The sequence below is a fragment of the Marmota flaviventris genome, chromosome 6, assembly GCF_047511675.1.
Source record: "Marmota flaviventris isolate mMarFla1 chromosome 6, mMarFla1.hap1, whole genome shotgun sequence".
Taxonomy (NCBI): Eukaryota; Metazoa; Chordata; class Mammalia; order Rodentia; family Sciuridae; genus Marmota; species Marmota flaviventris.
The window spans coordinates 88,873,304-88,895,317 of NC_092503.1; the positions used below are offsets into that span (position 1 = coordinate 88,873,304).

The window sequence follows — 22,014 nt, forward strand, 5'->3', positions numbered from 1 at the left end:
GTTTTGATGGGGATAATGGTGTTGAAAGAAAAATAATACATTTCTGGTCATATGACATTTTTTAAGAAGCTTATTACCAATTTTGAATGACCATAGATTTTCATAAGAACTTAAACAATCTAGATGTTATACAAAAAACTGTATTTGAGGGCTAGGGTTGTAGCCTCGCACATGTGAGGCACTGGGTTCTATCCTCAGCACCACATAAAAATAAATAAAGGGATTCTGTCCATCTACAACTAAAATAAATAAATAAATAAATAAGTAAGTAAATAAATAAATAAATACATGTGTTTAGTTCCCTAGAATTTTTCCAGGGGTTTAAATAATGTCCAGGGACATCCCAAAAAATCAAACTGTCTTCTACTTTAGATATGGACAAATTAAATTGTCGATGTTTTTTGAGTATAGCAGTTATCTCATATAATATTTATTAAATTTCTCCATATCTTAAACTCCAAAGATTCATGATATAACTAATGGCATTTGCTCACCTGAGATGTTTTCCCTCTTCTTACCACATCCACCTCTGACTTAGTATTCCCTTCAGTCTTCAAAACCCTGTTCAAATCCCATCACCTTGAAGTTTTTTTTTTTTCTTATTGTTCCATCTACAAGTGATTCTATCTTCTGAATGTTTAAAGCATCAAAAGTATGCTCAAATTGTATTTTTTTTTTACATTTCTTACCCTTAAGGGAATATATTCACACATTCCAGAGGCTAGAGCCACATCTTACACTTCCCTCGGCAAAGCCTGCATTACTAGTGAGTGCCAGCCCTATTTGCATGTTCTGTCTTGTGTTTCAACAAACAAGAAATGACCCTTTTTTCTTTAGAAATGATAACTTAACCACTTTTCTTTCAAAAGTTTACATACATTTAATGTTAGAAAGTGGTTATTTGTAAATATATTACAGCTTCTCACTCTCATTTCATGTGAGCCTTTTTATTTTTTGGTAATTTTAATCATTAAAAATATGCTCTGAAAGTAATAATGAAGGTACAATTGTTCCTACTTTCATAATAAATAAGTATTAAATATAATTAATGAATATTAATATTAAATCCATTTATAGTTTCTTCATCTACAACTCATGTGAAACAAAAAGATTTTTATCTTACAAGACTTTTGTCTTTTAGCACTCACAAATAGACATTAAACTTAAAAAAGTATCTGCATATTATATAAAAAATTTTATCTCAGGCTAACAAATATTCAAGAACAAGAAAAATCTTTACTTAAGGTGGCATGAATGTTATAGGATCTCTATATGTATGATTAATTACTGGTACATTCTACTTTTCCTAAAATAATATTGAATTATGAGAAATCTGGAAGAGGAAAATCATAACTTACTTAAATTTGATAATGATAATATGAAATATTTCCAAAACTAGTAAACAAAATATTGAACTAATAAGATTTCACATTAATTTACATTTTAGTAGTCACTTTATACTAAGAAATTTGTTACTGGCACATATTAATATTCCTGAATTTTCTAGAAAAAATTAGTTCTTGTAATTTTACAGTATTAAAAAATCTGTAAACTTAATTAAAGTTCTGTTGCATCTAATACATTTAATTTTTCTAAGTTAGTGGACTTAAAGAATTCAGTAACTGTGAACCTAACAGGTTTTTCTTTTCATTTTAGGAATGCATGACTTACTAGCTCACCTCAAATTCTTGGTATGCCAAACTATAATTAAGGAAATACAGTGATGACATAAAGAATTATGTGTAACTGTCAGTCAATCTCATAAAAACAGCTGGACAACTTTTTAACTAAATCACATGCCCTTATATAGGAAACTTGTTATCTACAAATGGAAGAATGTCCAAGTGAAAACCCAAGGGATGCATAAATAGTCATTCTCTACAGCTTAATGGAATTGTAAAGTAATCCTCCTGAAACATCCGCAATTAAAAGCCTCAGTATCAGAATTCTGAACATAGTTTTGAGCCTCAGCATTTAACTGGTTTTGAGCACTTGGAGAGGACTCAAAAAAGATCAATAAAAATGGAACATGGGTTAGAAAATTGGCCCTTATGAGGGAAGGGATAAAAACTGACCTTCTGTATGATGCCCAAGGAAGTTTAGCCTTAACAAGAGAAAGGATGGGTTTTGAATCACAACGCAGCATAAGTGACAAAGTAATACATCTCAGTTTCTTCTCAGAACAAAGCAAGAGGGAAGTGTAGTTTTCCCTGTCACTCTGTGTCTCTGTAGTAGGTTCCAGGAAGACAAGAGAGCCCCTCATTCCTCCACCAAAGGAAGTTGCAGCCCATACTGCTGGTCAACAAATGCTGAATAAAATGATAAGCTCTCCACCTTACTGCATTTATTTTAGTGACTTACCAAAGCTAACTCTTATCTACCTTTAAGCCAAACAGAAATGTTTTGGGAGCCTCTAAAATGTTTACAGTACACTAAAGTTTTTATTTGTGATTCCATGAATTTTAAATTTAAAAACAAAACACAAAAACTTAAAACCATAATGTCTAGTGCTACTGATGGTTTGGGAGATTACGTGAAATGAATGGATTAGATCATGAGAGAACATATTTAGTAGTATCTATCAATATATGTAAAATGACTTTCATTTCTAAAAACCAGTCTTGTGAAAATAATCCTAAGCAATATAAAACAACTTTCCTATATGTTATGCTCTTGTTCACACTAATAAAAATCTAGAGGTAGAGTAAAGGCCCATGTAGAAAAAACATGGCCATGGGATAAATCATTCAACAGTAGCAAAGACAAGGTAAAAATCACCCCATAATATATAAAACAGCTTTGCTAATATTTAGGATTATTTTCAAGGGGTTTACTAAAGTCCAGAGAACTTGAAAGATTCCCCCCAAATCATGTTTTTAAAAACATATAATGCAAATTAGAATGGCTTCTATCAACCATCTTTTTTCTTTGAGACATGTTCATTTTTTATTTGTATAGAAATCATTTTCTTAACATTGACACTTCTCTACTATCAAGTGAGTGGCAATATATATATTTGAATTTTCAGCTATATTTAGACTTTTAAAATTTATTTTAACTGATAGATTAAAAAATAAAACTTAGCTGGCACAGTGGTGCACATCTATAATCCCAGCATCATGGGAGGCCATAGCAGGAGGATTGCAAGTTCAAAGCCAGGCTCAGCAATTTAAGAAGGCCCTAAGCAACTTAGTGAGACCATGTCTCAAAATTTTTTTAAAAAAGTAAATAAAAGGGCCGGGGATGTGGCTCAGTGGTTAAGCACCCCTGGGATCATTCACTGATACCTAAATAAATAAATAATTAAATCATAACCATATTAATGGGAATCATGTAACATTTAGATAAATATATACATTGTGCAGTATTTAAATCAGGTTAAACATACCTATCTCCTCGAACATTTATCATTCCTTTATAATGAAAACTTTAAAGTCCTTTCTTCTGGATTTTAAAAATGTATAGTACATTGTTGTTGTCTAAGGTCACCCTTATATGACAATGTGCAATAGCACCCCAGAACATCTTGCTCTTATCTAACTATAATTTAATATCCATGGATCAACTTTTCCCCATTCCTTCCCTTTACCCTCCTCTCCCTAGCCTCTGGTACCCACCATTCTACTCTCACCTGTTATTTCTTTTTTTCCATCTATATCTATGAAACTAAATACCTTGCTTTTATAAACTACCAATTTAATGAGAGACACCGAAAGAAGACTGTCACTAGAGATTTGTTTACCTGTGACAAAACCTAAGGGGACCATATCTGTCATTTATGTCACTCTGTCTAGCCACATTATCCACATTCATAAACTATTATTACATTTAATCTGTGTTGTTTTTTTTTCATACATAGCCTCATTTTCCATTATTCTTAAGGACAGCTTCAGTGGCAAAAGTCACCAGCTTACAGGCATCATCCTAAATCAGATGCTACAGATATGAAAGGAATCTGTGAGCCCTTCTCTCTTTTCTTTTTTCCCTAATGGATCATAGCTCTTTAATTCATTGAACCTAAAATGGCCTCAGAATCCTTCTCACCACAGTATTACAAATAGCCACAAACGATCAAAAACCTGAGGGCTAAGGCTATCTACCATACTTGAACTCAATAATAAATCAGAAAATTCATTTCCTCATATTTTTGAAATTGATTTCTCCATTGGTCTATCAAAACTATACCCCTTCAGGATCAGTAGTACACAGAAACTCAACATGTGTCAAGTCTTCTAAAATATTCAATACTAAGCCCTTTAATTTTAAATGTCTCTATAAAGCAAATAATGAAAGATAGACAGGAACTCACTAAAAATATAAGGTTCTCTATGGTGTGCATGTGTTTGTATCATTTCTTAGAATTTCACCAATTTACCCAGATAATTGCCGAAACAGAACTGAAAATAATCCAAGAATGATCTTCTGGGACATAACACTCTATATATAAATAATGAATTATTTCTTTTACAGAAACAGGGATACTTGTAGATAAAAGAAGCCAGGGAATTTTCCTCTAAAAAGAGAATCCTAGAAAACTAGGTAACATCCCACCCAGATTCTTTTAAAGCCTCCCCAGACTTACCATTTATTACCCCCAATAAATACTGAACAAATAGACATGAATTTAAAACAAAGCAAAACACATCATGCCTCTCAGAATACTGAACACATAGACATGAATTTAAAGCAAAGCAAAACACATCATGCCCCCTTAGAAGTGCCTGAGCCTGTGCCACCTCTAAGTGTTTCATGGTGTTTATCTGGAGGGCCTCTGCCAAAGAAACCTTTGGGAATCCCACATTAAGCCAGGCTCAAGGCATTGAGTGTGCCTAACAGGTATATGAACAACACGCTTATTATGTCTCTTCCCTGGTGAATCTCACCCGGAATATGACAGAACAATAAAAGCAACCTCAGGCCCAGAAAGCATCCCCATTTTCCATATAAAATAGCATCTGTTTTTCCCATGCTGACTCTGCAAAGCAGCTTATTTACAAATATATAAATAGCTGCAACTTTACTCCAGTCTCATTGAAAAATCAAAATGGCATCATGCAAGAGAAGCATCCTAGCATACTTGGCTCAGTGAGTGAAATGTAAATGGATAGGAGCCAAGCTACTTGACACTCACTAGTCAGCTTAACCAGATACCCTCCAGTTTCCTGTAGTGAAGGTCCCAGGGTTCTGCTCCACAGAGCCAGAGAATTCATTTATATTGATTGCCTAGGGATTGGATAGCGATTTAGAGCCAAAGCCCAGGAAACAAATTTCAAGTCATGCTTAATATTTATAATCTCATGGATTCACAGGGGAATAGCATTGCCTAAAAGTCACAGCAAGGTTTCCAATATAGCTACTTAAAATTAGCTAAGTCTTTTTTCACTCAAATCCAATGAATTTTAAAAGATTTCACTCCAATCTTTTTTCCACCTGACCAGAATTACAGGGGTTTAAATAAGCAGGAAGAAAAGCTGCATTTTAATTTTTGGAACACAATATACTGCCTTTCCAAAATTCATTAAAGGTATCAACTACTAGTTTAGAAAGAAATATATGTATGAGAAATATTGTGTATCTTGACTTTTCTTTACTCTATATGCCTACTAAACATGGAAATGCTGTGCTGTCCACAATTCCTGTCTATAAAGCTACCTAAATCACAACACATGACATTATTGGTTTGTACAGTTACATCTGTTGAAGCATCCACCATATCCCCAATATAAAATCCCTCTCTTCCCTAACATTCGTGTGTTTTACCAATTAATGGGTAGTTTACTTATAAGGAACCCTGTTATTAAAGTAAAATTAACTAAAGTATCACAATACAGGAGGTTTAAAAGAAAGTTTTCTCAAAGAAAAAGTGTTTGAAAGTTAGGTTATGCACAGCATCTGAGATGATTGATGCTATTTCCCTTAGATAATTCATATGTTGAGATTATCAACAATTTTTTGTAGAGGCTACCCATCAGGAAATAGCAGCATTCATAGGTTTTCCCACAAAACCACCTATGTTGCATGTTAAACCAAGTGGAATTTTGATGCTTTTGTCATGGTAGTGTTTTCATACACAGGGGTATTCATGCCTGACTCAAGGAATAAATATCATGATCATATATGTTCCCTGCCTTCCTGGTGACTCAACTTTCTGAATGATATTGAACTCATCCTCAAAATATTGCCAACCATATTGAAATTATTATTGCCCTGAACAGTTCCTGACCAATTGCCATTATTTAAAAGGTAACTTCTCTTTAAAAAAATAAAAATAAAAAATTCTAGGTGTAACCATAGGAAAAAACAAAATAACAAAGGAAAAATAGTAAATTCATTTTAAATGAAAAGAATATCAAGATAAAAAATAAAACTGCAGAACAGTTGATTTTACTTTGTATTCTATGTACTACAGTGAATGCCTAATAGCTAAATTCTTTTAACTTATATGACAAATGGTAAATGTAGAAATAAATTCAATAGATAACAGTTTTCTGTCTCTGAATTTACATTGTGTCTTGAGTTTTAAAGTTTACTCACATTTTAAAACCTAATATTACTTATGCCTACTTTAAGTATAAATAATATTTCTTCAAAAATGTATTTAATTACTATCCTCTAAAGATTATGGCTCTGTACATATAAAAGGTATTTCATATACTATAATACAAAAATCAGATGACAAAAAATTTCATAAATAAAAAATACATAAATAGCACAGCCTTCGAGTAGGGGATAAAACTATTGAAAAGGTTTTGCACTTTTTAAACAAATTATTTTGAAATTTCTTTAGAACATAGTTTTGTAGCATTATTAAAATACAAATAAAAATTATTATTTTACTTACATAGTATCTCTAATAAGAAGTGCACTTCCCAATTTGAAACAGGTTTTATCCCCTTCACAAAATGCACGTCTCAGAGAAAAGCTCTCTCCTAGATCAAAACCTGTAAAATGAGACACATTATTTAATCCAGCAGTTTTATTAAATTTAAATATACTCACAAAAATATTGATTTTCTTAACAAGGATTTTTTTGTTGTCTTTATCTTTAGGCTGATTTACTTCAAATGAAACCCTGATGTTTGAGATCAGCAAAATTCCTTTGTTTTATCTTTTCCTCCTTTTAGGGTACAGAAGGATGAAACTCATTTTGTATATAGAATATGTAGCCTTCTTTCTGAAGAAAAGATCACAAATATATTTCAAAAGACTAAAATATTAGTATCTTCTGACATACATATTACCTAGGTAAATAGAGTAGCTCATTGTAGCATCTCTGAAGTGTAGACAAAAAGTTAGACAAAAAAAAATAATACAGTATTCATTTTCAATCTAAACAGCTCTTAAAAATAATACTTTAGGAGAATGCATATTGATGTGGGAAAATACTCGGAATTCAGATATAATACGTGTATTATTAATATGTTTGTGTGAGTGTGTGTGGGTTTAAGAGAGAATATGAGAGGGAAATAGAGAAGGACAGAAGAAGATGATGGAGTGGAAGAGAAGGAGGAAGGAAGAGAAGAAGAAAGATTTGTAGGAATGTTATGCCAAAATGCTATTGGTGATTTTATCTGGGTGGTAAGGTCTTCTTTGCCATAAATTTCCCTTTCTCTTTAAAAAATTTCTATGGTGGATACAACTCCTATAATTTTGAATAACTTTTCTCCCCAACAGTATGAAGTGTTGTTGATCTTAAATTAAATGATACATAAAACTACTTTCAGCATTTTTCTGCACCATCTGCTTTTAATTTTTATGTTAATGCTACAGTCTTAAGTTGCAATATTTTTTAAAAAAACACCTACAATGTACTGCATTTTTGGTGATCATTTTACACTAAATCCTACTTTACCAAAGATTATAAAGCTTACCTGAAACTTCAAGTTCATTTCTGTTGTCTTGTGTGAACTGATATCCCACTGTCCTCAGAATAGGACACTGTTTTTCTGAAGAAAAAAAAATATATAAGTTATTTGTACCACATTTTCCAATCCAGTTTTTCAAATCAATTTGAATCTTATCATATAGTCAGAAAATTAAAATAAAAATGAAAACAAAAACAAATAGAACCACTTTGTTAAATTCTGTAAAATGTGGATAAAGATATTCCCCACCTGGCTTTGTGGCTGTGAGGATTCCATGTGGTTGCTTATGTAAAGTGCTTAGGATACTGCCTGGTACATAGTGGGTACTTCTTAGTGTTAGCTATTATAACTATCATCACTATTATTCTAACACTCCAACTGTTCCTATGTATTTGACATTAGGAAGTTGGCTGAATTTAAGTACATTGTTAAACTTTTATATCCAAAGCATACTCTAATAGTTAAACAAGTTTACTAATACTATATTTTAATATAAATTTGATTCAGGTTTGGGGATTGTAAGGTCCTTGCTTAGCATCTGGACAGCCACCTTAAGTGACAGCTGCCATTTTAAGAAAAATTTCACTTTCCTGCCCAAGGGCATTTCTGAGAAAGGCTCAACACTCCCTCATACCAACCCAACCCTTAATGGCCTGCAGTAGTACCTGCCCAGCTCTAATCCCTGCTTTGCCTCTCTCTGTCTTTGGAGAGTTGTGCCTTTATTTGTAAGCTCTGACGAATAAACTCTCCTGTGTATCTCTGCCTGGTCTCCATCTTTCATTCCTTGCTCCCCCATCTTTTAGTTCCTGACTTTCCATTCAGGGATTAAGCAATATTAAACTTTTAGAAGGAAAGGGGACATGTATGGAAATAATTAACATATAATTTAAAAGCTGCAGAGCAAAGATCTCTGCCATACAAAAAGTAGTCTAAAATGAAAAAAAAAATGAGATGAAATCATTGAAAAAGTGTTCATTATGTGCCAAGGAATTAGTGCTATTCACAGAGAAAAAAGATAAAACCAGTCTCTACTCACAATGAATTTACATGGTCAATAATACCATACTACCATAACATAGTAATGTATATACACACACTGATATTTAAACATCTGAGTACATATTTAAATCTAATTCAGGCTGGGTACTGTAAATATAGTACTTAATTCACACAAAAAAATGCAGCCAATTTTTTTATTATGTCAGGACAACTATTCAATTAGGTGGCTAAAATCTTAAACCAAATCAATAATATATTTTGGCATCATGTAATCATAAGTTTAATTTGCTAGGTCTAAAATTTATGTCTGAGTTTTAAAACTTAAAAGTTTTTCATACAGACAGGAGATAAACTGTTTAAAATAAAATTGATCTTCTGCTCTGTGAGAGTAGAAATTGCTGATCATCCAGTTCAATGGCTAAACTTCTCAGCCCTTCATTTGACAAGCATATCACTGGCCTTCGCCATGGTGACAAGGCATCATTTTGATATATTTAAGAAGAATAAACCATATTCTAAATAATGCTGTCAATCAGATTTAAAAGTAAGAAACAAATAAAATGTAATATACATTTTGGATACACAATTTGTAAAGTGAAATTATAGTACTAAATAATTTTGGAGGTTACTTCACTACTTTGAAACTCTACCTCATAGATCTGAAGATGGCATATCCTATTCTAAATAATAGTAAAATCACCAGATATTTTGTAAATATTACCGATTTTTCCTAAACCTATAGTTTTTTTTTTTAATAAAACCCAATATCTCACCAAAGATTTCTACACTAAAAACTAGGGAATGTTGCTGAGGAAAAACTAAAGATCTAAATAATTCATGGGATAAACCAAGTATTTAGATTGGAAGACTCATTGTTATTAAGATGTCAACTCTTAGCTTTATCCCTAGATTCAGTGCAATGCCAGTTAAAATCCCAATAGATTGGAGAGTACGTATGTGAGTGTCTGTATGAGAGAGAGACAGAGAAAGAGAGAAAACCAACAAGCTGATATTCAAATTACTATGGAGATATATATATATAAAAATAGCTAAAAGCAAAATCAAAGAACATATTGAAAATTTAAACTATCAGACATTTTTAGTATGTGGCATGGATGCACATATAGAGAAAAAGATCAATGAAACAGACTAGAAGGTTTAAAGATCTGTGTACATATAGTCTCCTTATTTACTCCAAAACAATCATTGAAATTCAGTGGCAAAAGGATGATGTTTGAATAAATGGTGATGGTCAAAGAGATATCCATATAAAAACCACTGAATCTTGATCCTTGCTTCACACCATGCACAGAAATTAATTAGAAATGATCATAAAAATGAAAACAAAGACAATAAAATAGATGCAGGTAGAATAGTAAATCTTCACAAACTTGTAGCAAAGATTTTTTTGAAAGGAACACAGGAAGCATTACTCACAAAAAAAGATAAATGGGACTTCATTAAAATTAAAATCTTTATTAATCAAAATACTTTAGAAGAGGCCTGGGAATGTGGCTTAGTGGTTAAGTGCCCCTGAGTTCACTCCCTGGTACAAAAAAAAAAAAAAAAAAAGACATTAGAAGAGTGAAAAGACAAGCCATAGACCAGGAGAAGGTATCTGCATACATACACCCAATAAAGCATCATATCCGGAATATACAGTGAGCTCCCATAAATCAATAAGAAAAATATCGAAATGCTTATTTTAAGTTTGTCCAAAAAACTTAAGCACTTCAAAAATGAATATTCAAATTGTCAACCCACCGCTTGTGGAAGTGAAAATTACTATAATCACTTCAGAAAACTGTTCAGCAGTATTTACGAAGGTTAAATACACATGAATTCTGTGACTTGGAAATTCAATGGCCCAAAAGAAATGACAGCAAAAACAATGAGTGTAAATGACCCTTTTACATAAGATATCCATGACGGCATTATTCCTAATAATCTAAAACTGAAAACAACCCCAAAGTTCATCAGCAAGATGTTGGTATATACAACAATAAATTGTATAGCAATACAAATAGAACAAACTAATGATACATGCAACAACTGGATGAATCTCACAAACAACATGAGGCAAAAAAAATATATATAATTCCTCCCCAAATATGTGCTGCCTAATTCCATCTACATGAAGTGCAAAGACTGCATAACTAATCTATGTCAAAGCAGTGGTTATCCTGATGGGGTGTCAACTGGTCGACTGGGAGCATATACAGAGAAGCTTTCTGGGGTTCTGGAAGTGCTCTCTATTAGAGTAATAGTTAAACAGACCTATAAATACATACGTTAAAACTCCTTGCACTATCCACTTAACATTTGTTGACTTCCATGTGTGTAAGTAACACTTCAACAAAAGAGGAAAACAGCATTTCTATGAGAAAATATTTGAAGCTAAACCTTATTCTTATAAACAAAAATCCTAAATTCTCATCAAATTTTTATTATGGCCATGAATGACTATAACAAATAAAAGACTTTACAATATATGTATGCTTCAGTAGATAATTGGCAAAATGAATCTTCAGACAACAGAAAGGAACTTCCCACTGTAACACTTTCCTAATGAGGTAGAGGTATGTTGGCCTATTTCCAATTTGGAAACAGTATATATGTTATTTAAATTCTTCCAAGGACTTTGTGAATATATAATGATATCAATGCAATAAACCTGTCACTTTGAAATGAATGGAATTCAACATTTCCAGCAATATTTATGTAAGTATTTCTCCATTAAAAGTCTTTAGCTTATGAAAATCAAATGTCATTTCATACAGAACACGCTTTGTTGTGAAAAGTTGGACAGAACAAATTAAAGCTAAATGTTGGACAGTACAAATTAAAGCTAAATAATGTTAATTATCTGTGCCTTAAGATTTAAGGCACAATAATCTTAATGCCTGAAATCTGATAAATCCATTGCATAAAGTCACAAGGCTAGGGGAAGTGGCAATCGCAAGTTGAATATGCTAATTTATTTACATATCAACATATTCATTTTAATGTAAAGTAAAGCACAGTTTAAAGTAAATGTACATGTACCTTAACCATTTACAGATAAGATTCAAATATATGAATATTGTGTCAGGTAGACAGAGACCAAGCACTGTTGCAGTGTTTCTTCAAAAGTCCTCTGGAATATTTCAAAAGTAACGACTAAAATTTCTCTCTAAAAAATGTACTGCTTAGAGAATTCTAATCAGCAGATATTTTTTCAAAAGCAAATACAAATGTCTTTTAAAAATTCATGCTAAGGGGCTGGGGATGTGGCTCAAGCGGTAGCGCACTCGCCTGGCATGCGTGCGGCCCGAGTTCGATCCTCAGCACCACATACAAACAAAGATGTTGTGTCCGCCGAAAACTAAAAAATAAATATTATAAAAAAAAAAAAAATTCATGCTAAGATGTTAATGACTGTCGGATCCACTTTTCTTCTTCCTTGGAAAATTTAAAGGACTGAAGGGGTATTAAAAAGAGCCAAAGGAAACAGAAAGCTAGGCAGCTAGATCAGACTTGTGTATTCCATGATTTTAGTTAATTATCTACAAATAAAATACATAATTCTTTTTTAGTTTAAAAAATTTAGAATCCCCTCATCATCCAAGGGAAGCAGACCATGACTATTCAATGTCAGAGTTGAAATACAACACGTTTCCCATAAACAAACATATTTTCTGCATATCTTTTCAAAAACATGTTAAATAATAGCATATCTAAGAAACTGTCTTCATCCTGTATCAGAAAAAAATCCTCCTTTTTAAACACCTGCTTGAAAAATAAATCTCTAAACACACACACACACACACACACACACAAAATCACCTTTTCCCCCTAATCTTTAAATCCTCATACTATGATTTTACCTTCTGGCATTACCTCCTCTAGCATGAGATTAGAGCATATCTTTTTTTAAAATTAATTTTTAGCTGATACATAGAAACATAAAAAACTGTACATATCTAGAGGTTAACAGACAAGAATTTTTGGAGAAGACACTGAAAGCACAGGAAACCAAAACAAAAGTAGACAAATGGGATTGCATCAAACTAAAAAGCTCCTGCACATCTTTTGATACATATTTTTCTTATCAGTGTTCTGGTATTTTCTGTACCTACTTATATAAAAGTCTTCAGTTTAATATAGTATTCAATGATAGCATATTAATAATCCTTCTTTTTGCACTTTTATTTATTTTTTATTTTTGTTGGGGGGGGGTGGTAATAGGGATTGAATTCAGGGGCACTCGACCACTGAACCACATCCCCAGCTCTATTTTGTATTTTATTTAGAGACAGGGTCTTACTAAGTTGCTTAGTGCCTTACTTTTGCTGAGGCCTGCTTTGAACTCTCAGTCCTCCTGCCTCAGCCTCCTAAGCCACTATTTTATTATTGTTCACTGAAAGTATGTTGAGTTCCCCTTCTGCTCTCAGATAGTTAATACCAGCTAAAATCTATTCTTTTAATTTTGATTTTTTTTTCAGTGATATAGTAACTAAAAGATTTGTGAACGTTGCTGATGCTTATAGGGAAAATGGGCTAGTCACCTTCTGGGACTCTAGGCTTAGCAAGGCTCTGGCCTTAGGAAAAGCCTGGAGGTGAGGTTATTCCTTGTGTACTATAAGACAAAGGAGGAAAATCAAAGTTGTGAAGATGGTAAAAAATAAATATAAATAGGTTGTATTTCACTCTTTACCCTTTCTTGATTGTTCCTAATATTATTTATACTATTTATAAGCCACTTTACTGATTGCAGTAAAAGAAAACATGTAATTTGGCAAAGATAAAATTTACATTTTAAATTTGCTAAAATGTAAATATCTCCACACATTTGTTCTTTAATAATATATTATGAATAATACAGAACAATAGTCCCTTAACCAAGTTTTTAATTCTGTGGTTTTAGTTACTTGAGGTTAACTGTGATCTAAAAATATTAAATAAAAATTTCCAGAAATAAATACTTCTTAACATTTAACTTTTTTGGAGTATATTGTTATAGTTGCTCAATTTTATTATTGTTATTGTTGCTGATTGTTTGCTTATAACTCATTAATTAAACTTTATCACAGGTATTTATGCTAGGAAAAGCACAGTATGTATCAGATTTAGTACTATCCATGGTTTCAGGCATCCACTGAGGGTCTTGAAATATATTTCTCATAGATAATGAGAGACTACCATATTGTAGTATTCAATTAACAGTGAATTAAGGTTTGCTGAGATGCTACAAAGTATAAATTCAGAAATCTGCCCATTTCTATGTTATCTGGGAATAGTCCTACAGGGCAATGATTGACCATTTCCCAAGAGGTCTTGTAAGACAGTTTGAATTACTTTACTAGAGTCCAAGGTCTGGCCTTTGAGATTGAGTTTCAGAAATCAGATTTTTGACAACAGATAAAAAAACAAATCAGTTTTTCAGCAGCATGCCCTGCCCCCCATAACTCTAGTCCCTTAGCCTTTCTTGCTCTTTCTCCCATATGCTGAGCACTCCTCAGCCTCCAGGACTTGGTGCTGCTTTTTAGGTATTCATATGTCTTACTCTCTCACAGCCTTCATGTCTCTGGTTAAATATCCCCACATGAGGCCAGCCTTTCCTGACCACTATTTATAATACTCTATATAATAAAATAACTCCCCCTCCCCCACATCATGTAGGATTGACAACATAGCAAATAAAACACAGATTCCCAATCAAACTTTGAATCTTGGTTTATATTATATAACAAACATTTTTCATGAAAGAATGAACCATGCAATCCTTAGAACATACTCATACTTACATTCATTGTTTATCTAAACTTCAAGTTTAGTTTGGTTTCCTGTGTTTTATCTGGCAACTCTACTTGCTTGCCTACACTCTAAGATTAGATATGATGTTAGCTTAGACTAAAGAAAGGATAGTAAAGATGGGAAAAAGCAGGAAGGAACTAAGATACCACACTTAACAAAACATGATAATGGCTTAAATATAGGAAAGGAGGAGAGTTGTCTTGCGTGGCTGGATAAAGGTTTAGTTTATTGAAATGAATCATTGAGAGAAATTAATAGCAGATGTGGTGAAGAGTAAATCAGTCAATGATGGAAGAGAGGAGAGTTAAAATGTTAAGCTTGGGATGCCATTAAGAAATTCAAATGGTGGTCTGGGATTGTCGCTCAGTGGTAGAGTGCTCGCCTAGCATGTGTGAAGAAGCACTGGATTTGATCCTCAACACCACATAAAAATAAATAAATAAAATTTAAAAATAAAGGTGTTGTGTCCATCTAAAACTAAAAAAAAATTAAAAAAGAAATTCAAATGGTGAAGTTATTGAATAGATGTTTAGAAATAGGGGTATAGGATTACATAAAACAAACTTCTGCACATATTTCTGTGATCAACAGAATAAAAAGGCAATCTGCAGAATAGCAGAAAATATTTGCAAACTACTCAACTGACAAGAAATTAATATCTGAGGAACTCAAAAACCTCAAAAGTAGAAAGACCCCAGATAATTTTATTTAAAAATAGGCAAGTGATCTAAATTTTTCAAAAGAAACTAAACATTCAACATATTTAGCAATCAGGGAAATGGAAATCAAAATTGCACTGAGATTTTATCTTACTCCAGTTACAATGGCAGTCACCAAGAATACAGATCATAATAAATGCTGGCAAGGATGTGGAGAAAAAGGAACACTTAAACACTGTTGGTGGGATTATAAATTAGTTCAACCACCATGTAAATTAGTATGGAGGTTTCTCAAAAGACTAGAAATGGAACAAATATATGATCAGCAATACCAGCTTCAGAATTTATTCAAAAGAATTAAAGACAGCATACTATAGCAATAAACGCATAGCCATGTTTATAACAGTACAATTCACAATAGACAAATTATGCAATCAGTCTAGATAGGTGTCCATTTACAAATGAAAGGATTGAAAATGTGATAGATATATACAAAGGAGTTTTATTTAGCCATAAAAAAGAATAAAATTATGTCATTTGGGAAAATGGATGGAACTTGAGAGCATTATGTTAAGTGAAATAAGACAAACTCAGAAAGTCAAGGGTGATGTGTTTTCTCTCATATGTGGATGCTAGGGAGGAAAAAAAATGAAATAAAAAGGGAGGGGTCTCATGAAAATAGAAGGGAGACCAGTAGAATAGTGGAAGGGGACTGGGGTAAGGGAGAAGAGGGATAGGGAATTAAATTTATCAAATTACGTTATTTGCATGTATGAATATGTAACAATCAATCCCAATATTAAGTATAATTTTAATGCACCAATGATAAATCCCAAATACAGTAAGCACATGAAAAAGAAGACATAAAATGACAAACAAGTATATGAAAAAATGTTCAACACTGCTAATCAACAGAAATGCAAATCAAAAACCATAAAGAAAGATCAACTCACCCCGGTTACATGGCTATCACCAAATACACACACACAAAAAAAAAAAAAAAAAAAATCAGAGAAAGGAAATACACTGTTGTTAGGGATGTTAGTACAGCCTTTATGGAAAACAGAATGGAGGTTCCTCAAAAAAACTAAGAATAGAACTACTACATGATCCAACTTTTGTAAAACTAGTTATATAGCCAAAGGAAATGGAATAATTACATAAAGAGATACTTGAGTCAGTTGAGATGGTACACACCTGTAATCTCAACTACTCAGGAGGATGAGGCAGGAGGACTGCAAGTTTGAAGCCAGCCTAGGCAACTTAGTGAGACCCTGTCTCAAAATAAAATGAATATAGTGCTGGGGATGAAGCTCAGTAGTAGAGTTTTACTAGTATGCATGAGGCTTTAGGTTCAATCCCTAGTATGGTAATAGTAATAATAAAAATAATAATAGAGATATCTGTACTCCCATGTGAACTGTAGCACTATTCACTACCCAAGATATGGAAACAATCAAATAATCCATTGACAGATGAATGCATAAAGAAAATGTGGTATAATTATAAAGATGTAATCTTATTCAGCCATAAAGAAGCATGAAATCCTACCATTGCTGGCAACATGGAGGAACTGGAGTACACTGTGTTAAGTGAAATAAGCCAGGCACAGAAAGACAAGTACTGAATGTTTATGCTCATATGTTAAAGCTTAAAAAAAATTGTTTTCATTGAAGTGGTCACTAGAGGCTATGAAGGGTAAGGGGCCAGAAAATAACGGAAAGTTGAATAATGGATACCAAAATATTATTAAATAGGAGGAACAAGTTCTAATGTTTTACAGCACAGTAGGGTGAGTATAGTTGAAAAATTTTTATAAATTTTATAAGATGTTAGAAAGTAGGTATTCAAAGATTTTCAATGGAAATAAACAGTTAATGTTTAAGGATATAGAAACACCAGTTACCCAATTTGATCATTACAGACAGTACATCTATCGAGTTACCACACCATACCTCATAAATATGTACAAATATTATATGTCAATTCAAAATTCTTTATCAAAAAGACAGAAATAAATAAATAAGGGAATGGAACTCAAAAGAGAGATCCAGGCTATGAAGTAAATTTGGGAATGACTGACATATAAATAACATTTAAAGACATGGACATGGGTTAGATCCTGCAGAGTATAAGACAAGAAGAGAACAGGGGTGAGCATTATCCCCTGCATAATCACAACAGCTATCTCCTCTTGTCAATATGCATAGGAATGAATACACATAATATATGTGGAATAAGTATACCTGTAAAATCCCAATAAAATCTTCCTCATTGCATAGAAATTTTATTTATCGATCTTCTCTAACCCACATCAAGGAAAATTGTCTTCTTTGCCTATTGGTGACAAAAATCATGACTACACTTGGGGAAGGTAAAAAGCAACATTTATCACAGATAGAACTGATTTGTCTGTTTGCTTTTCATATAAGGAGACACAACAGCCGTTAGATGTTTTTCATGCTCTCAAAGGCTAAAACAGACTTGTTGGAGACTGGGAACACAGGCTCCTTCATTTCATTGTCACCGGTTGCCTTCTGCCCCCCTGCGCACTTGATACTTTGCCAATAGGTCTGATAGAACAATTTCTAATATCCTCAGTTGGGAGAAAAACTGGTTAATAAAAATAAGCTAAGGGCATTGATCTAGAATATAACAAAGACTATATGAAAAAGGGACCAAAAAAGAAAAAAATGGAAACACAGCTACCTTATCACAAAAACTGCCAAAAGTACCTGACTGCTTATCTTTGATCCAAAACTGTTTCTTCAAAGGAGTTGAAGAACCCTGGTTAGGAGCTATCTTATTTATCTAATTATTGTGAAGCTTTCCTCCACTTTCCAAATTTAGAAATTGTAAAGGACATTTGTTAACATTAGGAGTTCCACTTGGTGCCATACTGAACACTAGAGGATTTCTTAAAAATGCAACATTCTTTATAAGATAGCAATGTTTTTGCTCTCAGTTTAAGATTAAGGTATTTCTCAATCAGTAAAAGCTATGTTTCATAAAAGTATTTTTTTCTTGTAATTAATAGGAAACTAGCTTAATAGAGTTTCTGTTTGTGGCTTTGGTCCCATGTTTATAATAATTTATCTTGACATTTTATGTGAAATTTTAAATTACAACTTTATTATTTATATGGCATTCTGTCATCTTTAGCCTGTTTTCTATTTTTACTCTGGTTTTCTGTTTTGTTTTGTTTTTCCTTATCACTTCGATACATAATTTAATGCTTACGCCTAAGAACAAATTAAGGAAAATAGAAGAAACTAAGCATTTGATACACAGGTTTCAATCACAGAATAAACAGTTTAATGCAACTGATTAAAGCAAATGTTAAGATTATCTAGCATTGAATACATTTAATACATGTCTTTACCCCCATCTTCCTTTCACAGCTAACTGAGCTGAAACTATCACATTCAAGTTAAAGCTCACTGGCAATATGACAACATACAAATACGACTTTTCCTATAATATCACCATAATAGTAAAATTGATAAATGAAGATGAAATGACTAAATTCTTAATACATTTGAGTTTCTAAAATCTGTTATTGAATCTCCCATTAATCTTGAATTCTGTCCCACCTTGGACGATATTCCAAGTAATCATTAAACATCCTATATAGAACTAAAGTAGAGCAATGAAAAGACTCAATTTATCCTTCATATATTTAGATTTAACAGTAAACTGTTGACAACTTCACAGACTCCAGAGCTGAAACCCTAGCCTTCCTCTCAGGTTTGTTATATTTTATTTTTAGATGTAATCACTTCCCTCCGGTAAATGGTTAGTGACCACACGCACAGGTCTGCACATGAGGAAACTAAAACAGGAACCTTGCATCGTGAATCAGATACACAAGACACAAGACACAAGAAGAGGCCTCTGCCAGGCTCAGCCTGTCTTATTCTTCAATAATCCCTTTGACGGTACTGTACTGGCATTTTCAATTAAGGCAAATGATTCTAGAAATGAAGCAATTTCCATGGCACGTTCAACATTTATTGCTTCATGAATATCTTCTACCAAATGGCCTGGTAAAAACTGACTTAAGTTTTTTCTTTATTAATTTCCTTTAGTGAAACATGTTCTATGAATCTTGTTAGAATTCAGATTAATTTTTAATTCATGTTCTTAGGAAAATCTTTTGAATATATTAATTAAGTAAAGTAAATTGGACCAGAATATATGCATTTTGGTAAACCTATCTACAGTGTAACTTGATTAAAGAATTGAAATACTATAGCAAAAGCAAAACATTCAGGGGTATCCCAAAATAGGGAAGTCAGGCTACATAAGATGACTAGGTTCTAGAGATATGCTGTAAACATTGTGCTTATGATCGATAATACTATCTTGTACATTAAAAGTCTGTTCCAAAATCATATTGTAGACATCATGTTAAGCGTTCTTCCTACATTAAAAAATAAGACTTACTAAAGGCAAAAAAAAATTAAAATAACAAAAGATAAAATGAAATGCAAGATAAAAGGAACCTGGCTGCATAAAATACAAGATAATCAACTGAGAAGAGAAGAAAAAAGAAAAATGAAATTTCAGTACATTTTTTCAAAGGCAAATGTTTTCCCTAGAAATCATGCATTAAATTCATCTACGGAACTTATTAAAGACATAAATTACCAAATCCCACCCTACCTGAACCTGCACAAAGGGAATCTATGAATAGAACTCAGGAGTCAATATTTTTGGTGATTCTTGCTTGATCTAGAACAATTTATATAGACCTTTCAAATCACTGTTATCATCAAGAAACTTTATCACAAACTAGCATGTGTTCAAAAAACTGTCCTGTCAGCAAAAGAACCATTATCCTTTCTAACAAAAATCCTACCCTCCTTCATTAAATTGCAAAGTGCCTTACTTAGTGTTCGTTAAAGACACGTAAATTTATAAGAGCAGTAATATTATCAGAATATACTCCCAGTCCTATGTATCTTTTTTGTTTTTCTTTTTGAGCATGGCTATAGTTGCTATGAGTCACTTCTCATTTATTTCTCACTGAAGAAAGAATTTTCCCCCAAGATTATATGACAGCCTTGTGATATCATTTAATATATAGTAATATAATATCCAAACTCTCACGTGGACTATTTTAGGAAACGTACCTCTGCTAAATTAATGAAACATCATAAGGACTTCCATAAAACCCTGGAAAATCAGATTTGTTATATCTTTACAAGTGGTTGTTTTTATTTTATGTGTGCCTTAAACTCAAAAGTCTCTATTAAAGTTACTTTATTCCTGTTTAGCAAAAATTATTGAAGAAATATTGAAAAGAATAAATACAGTAAGACTCAGGGCACATCACCACATGTGCTCATCATAAAAAAAAAAAAAAAACATGCTGTGTGATCCTTTGCATGGAAGGAGGGGCTATGTTTCTCTTTCCTTAGTGAACTCCAATGTGTCTGATTCTACTTTGTAATAGGAAGGACATCTAGCACAGTAATTTATATGCACTCAATGTTCAAGAAAAGTCTTCCAAATTAGGCAGAGATAGAAGTAAATGTTTCAATGTTTTAAATTGCCTTCTAAGCCCTTTGGAAATATTTTATGAGAAGACCCATAAATTTAACAATTGCAAATAAATATTGTCTATTTAGTTCAAAAGATACTCTGAAGATCTGTCAACTTTTGTTTTCTTCCTCTGAGATACTATAAAATTGACATGTAATTAAACTACATCTTGTTTTAAATTTCCTATTCTATTTTTACATTCCCCAATTGAGATTAGAACATGTCCTCTTTAATCCTAATTAGTGATGAGTTTCTGTACTTGTAACTTGAAATAGTAACTCTTAAAGGGAAAAAGGAGAGACGTTATCATATCTATGCCCATACAGACATACATGCATATATTTATATCTGTAAATATCAGTGAGAGAGAGGAAAGGTTAGTTCTATGCACAATTTGCATATTTAAAAATGAGATAATGAGAATTATGTGAAGTACAGTGGTGGAAAACAACAAATTTGGATTTATTGTATACTAGTAGATCTAATCTATAGCTGCTTTAACCTTAACAAGATTTGTTTTAATGATTTTTTTAAATGGTTGACTGACTATAAATAACATTTGGCAATTGGGCAAAGAGATCGCTTGGATACCTGGCTTGTCCCTAACCGTCACGGAAGTAGAAGGAGGAAGCAGGAACACTGCCACCCAAGGCCAAAGCTTCCAAGAGCCAGTGCGCCTCATTGTGTCTTGAAACCATGTGAACAAGTGGCCACAGTTCTGCAATGAAAAAAAATTCTTTTTAAATTGAGTTTATTGTATTATGCTTCATCATATCCAGAAAATCAACACCGCCAAAGAGAAAATAGATTTTTACACTGTATATAATTATACAAGAGCATATATGAATATATATGTAATTATATATATCAATACATACCTAATCTCTAATGAAAGAGCTTGGAAAATATTTTCAAGTTAGTTTGTAGTTACATATCAATTTGATACAAATTCTCTTCTTTTAAAGGGTTTTAAAATTTACACCACTTACAATGAAATATATTTTTGTTATTTTAAAAAATTATATAAAATGCACATAAAATTTATATTCTTAGCCATTTTTAATTCAGTGGAATTAAGTACATTCACATTGCTCTGTAACCATCACTATCACCCATCTCCGCAACTCTTTTCATCTTAACAAAACTAA

General features: G+C 32.4%; 1 protein-coding gene across 1 annotated transcript in view; it reads right to left on the reverse strand.

Moving 5' to 3' along the window:
* The window catches only part of Col19a1 (collagen type XIX alpha 1 chain), a 312,219-nt gene extending 290,671 nt beyond the window's left edge, over positions 1–21,548 (reverse strand). The window contains exons 1-3 of the mRNA XM_027928313.2: positions 21,458–21,548; positions 7,872–7,946; positions 6,842–6,941 (exon numbers count right to left, since the gene is read on the reverse strand). Coding sequence (XP_027784114.2) covers positions 6,842–6,941; positions 7,872–7,946; positions 21,458–21,548 — 266 coding nt within the window. The remainder of the gene's footprint in view (positions 1–6,841; positions 6,942–7,871; positions 7,947–21,457) is intronic.
* Positions 21,549–22,014: the final 466 nt, after the last annotated feature.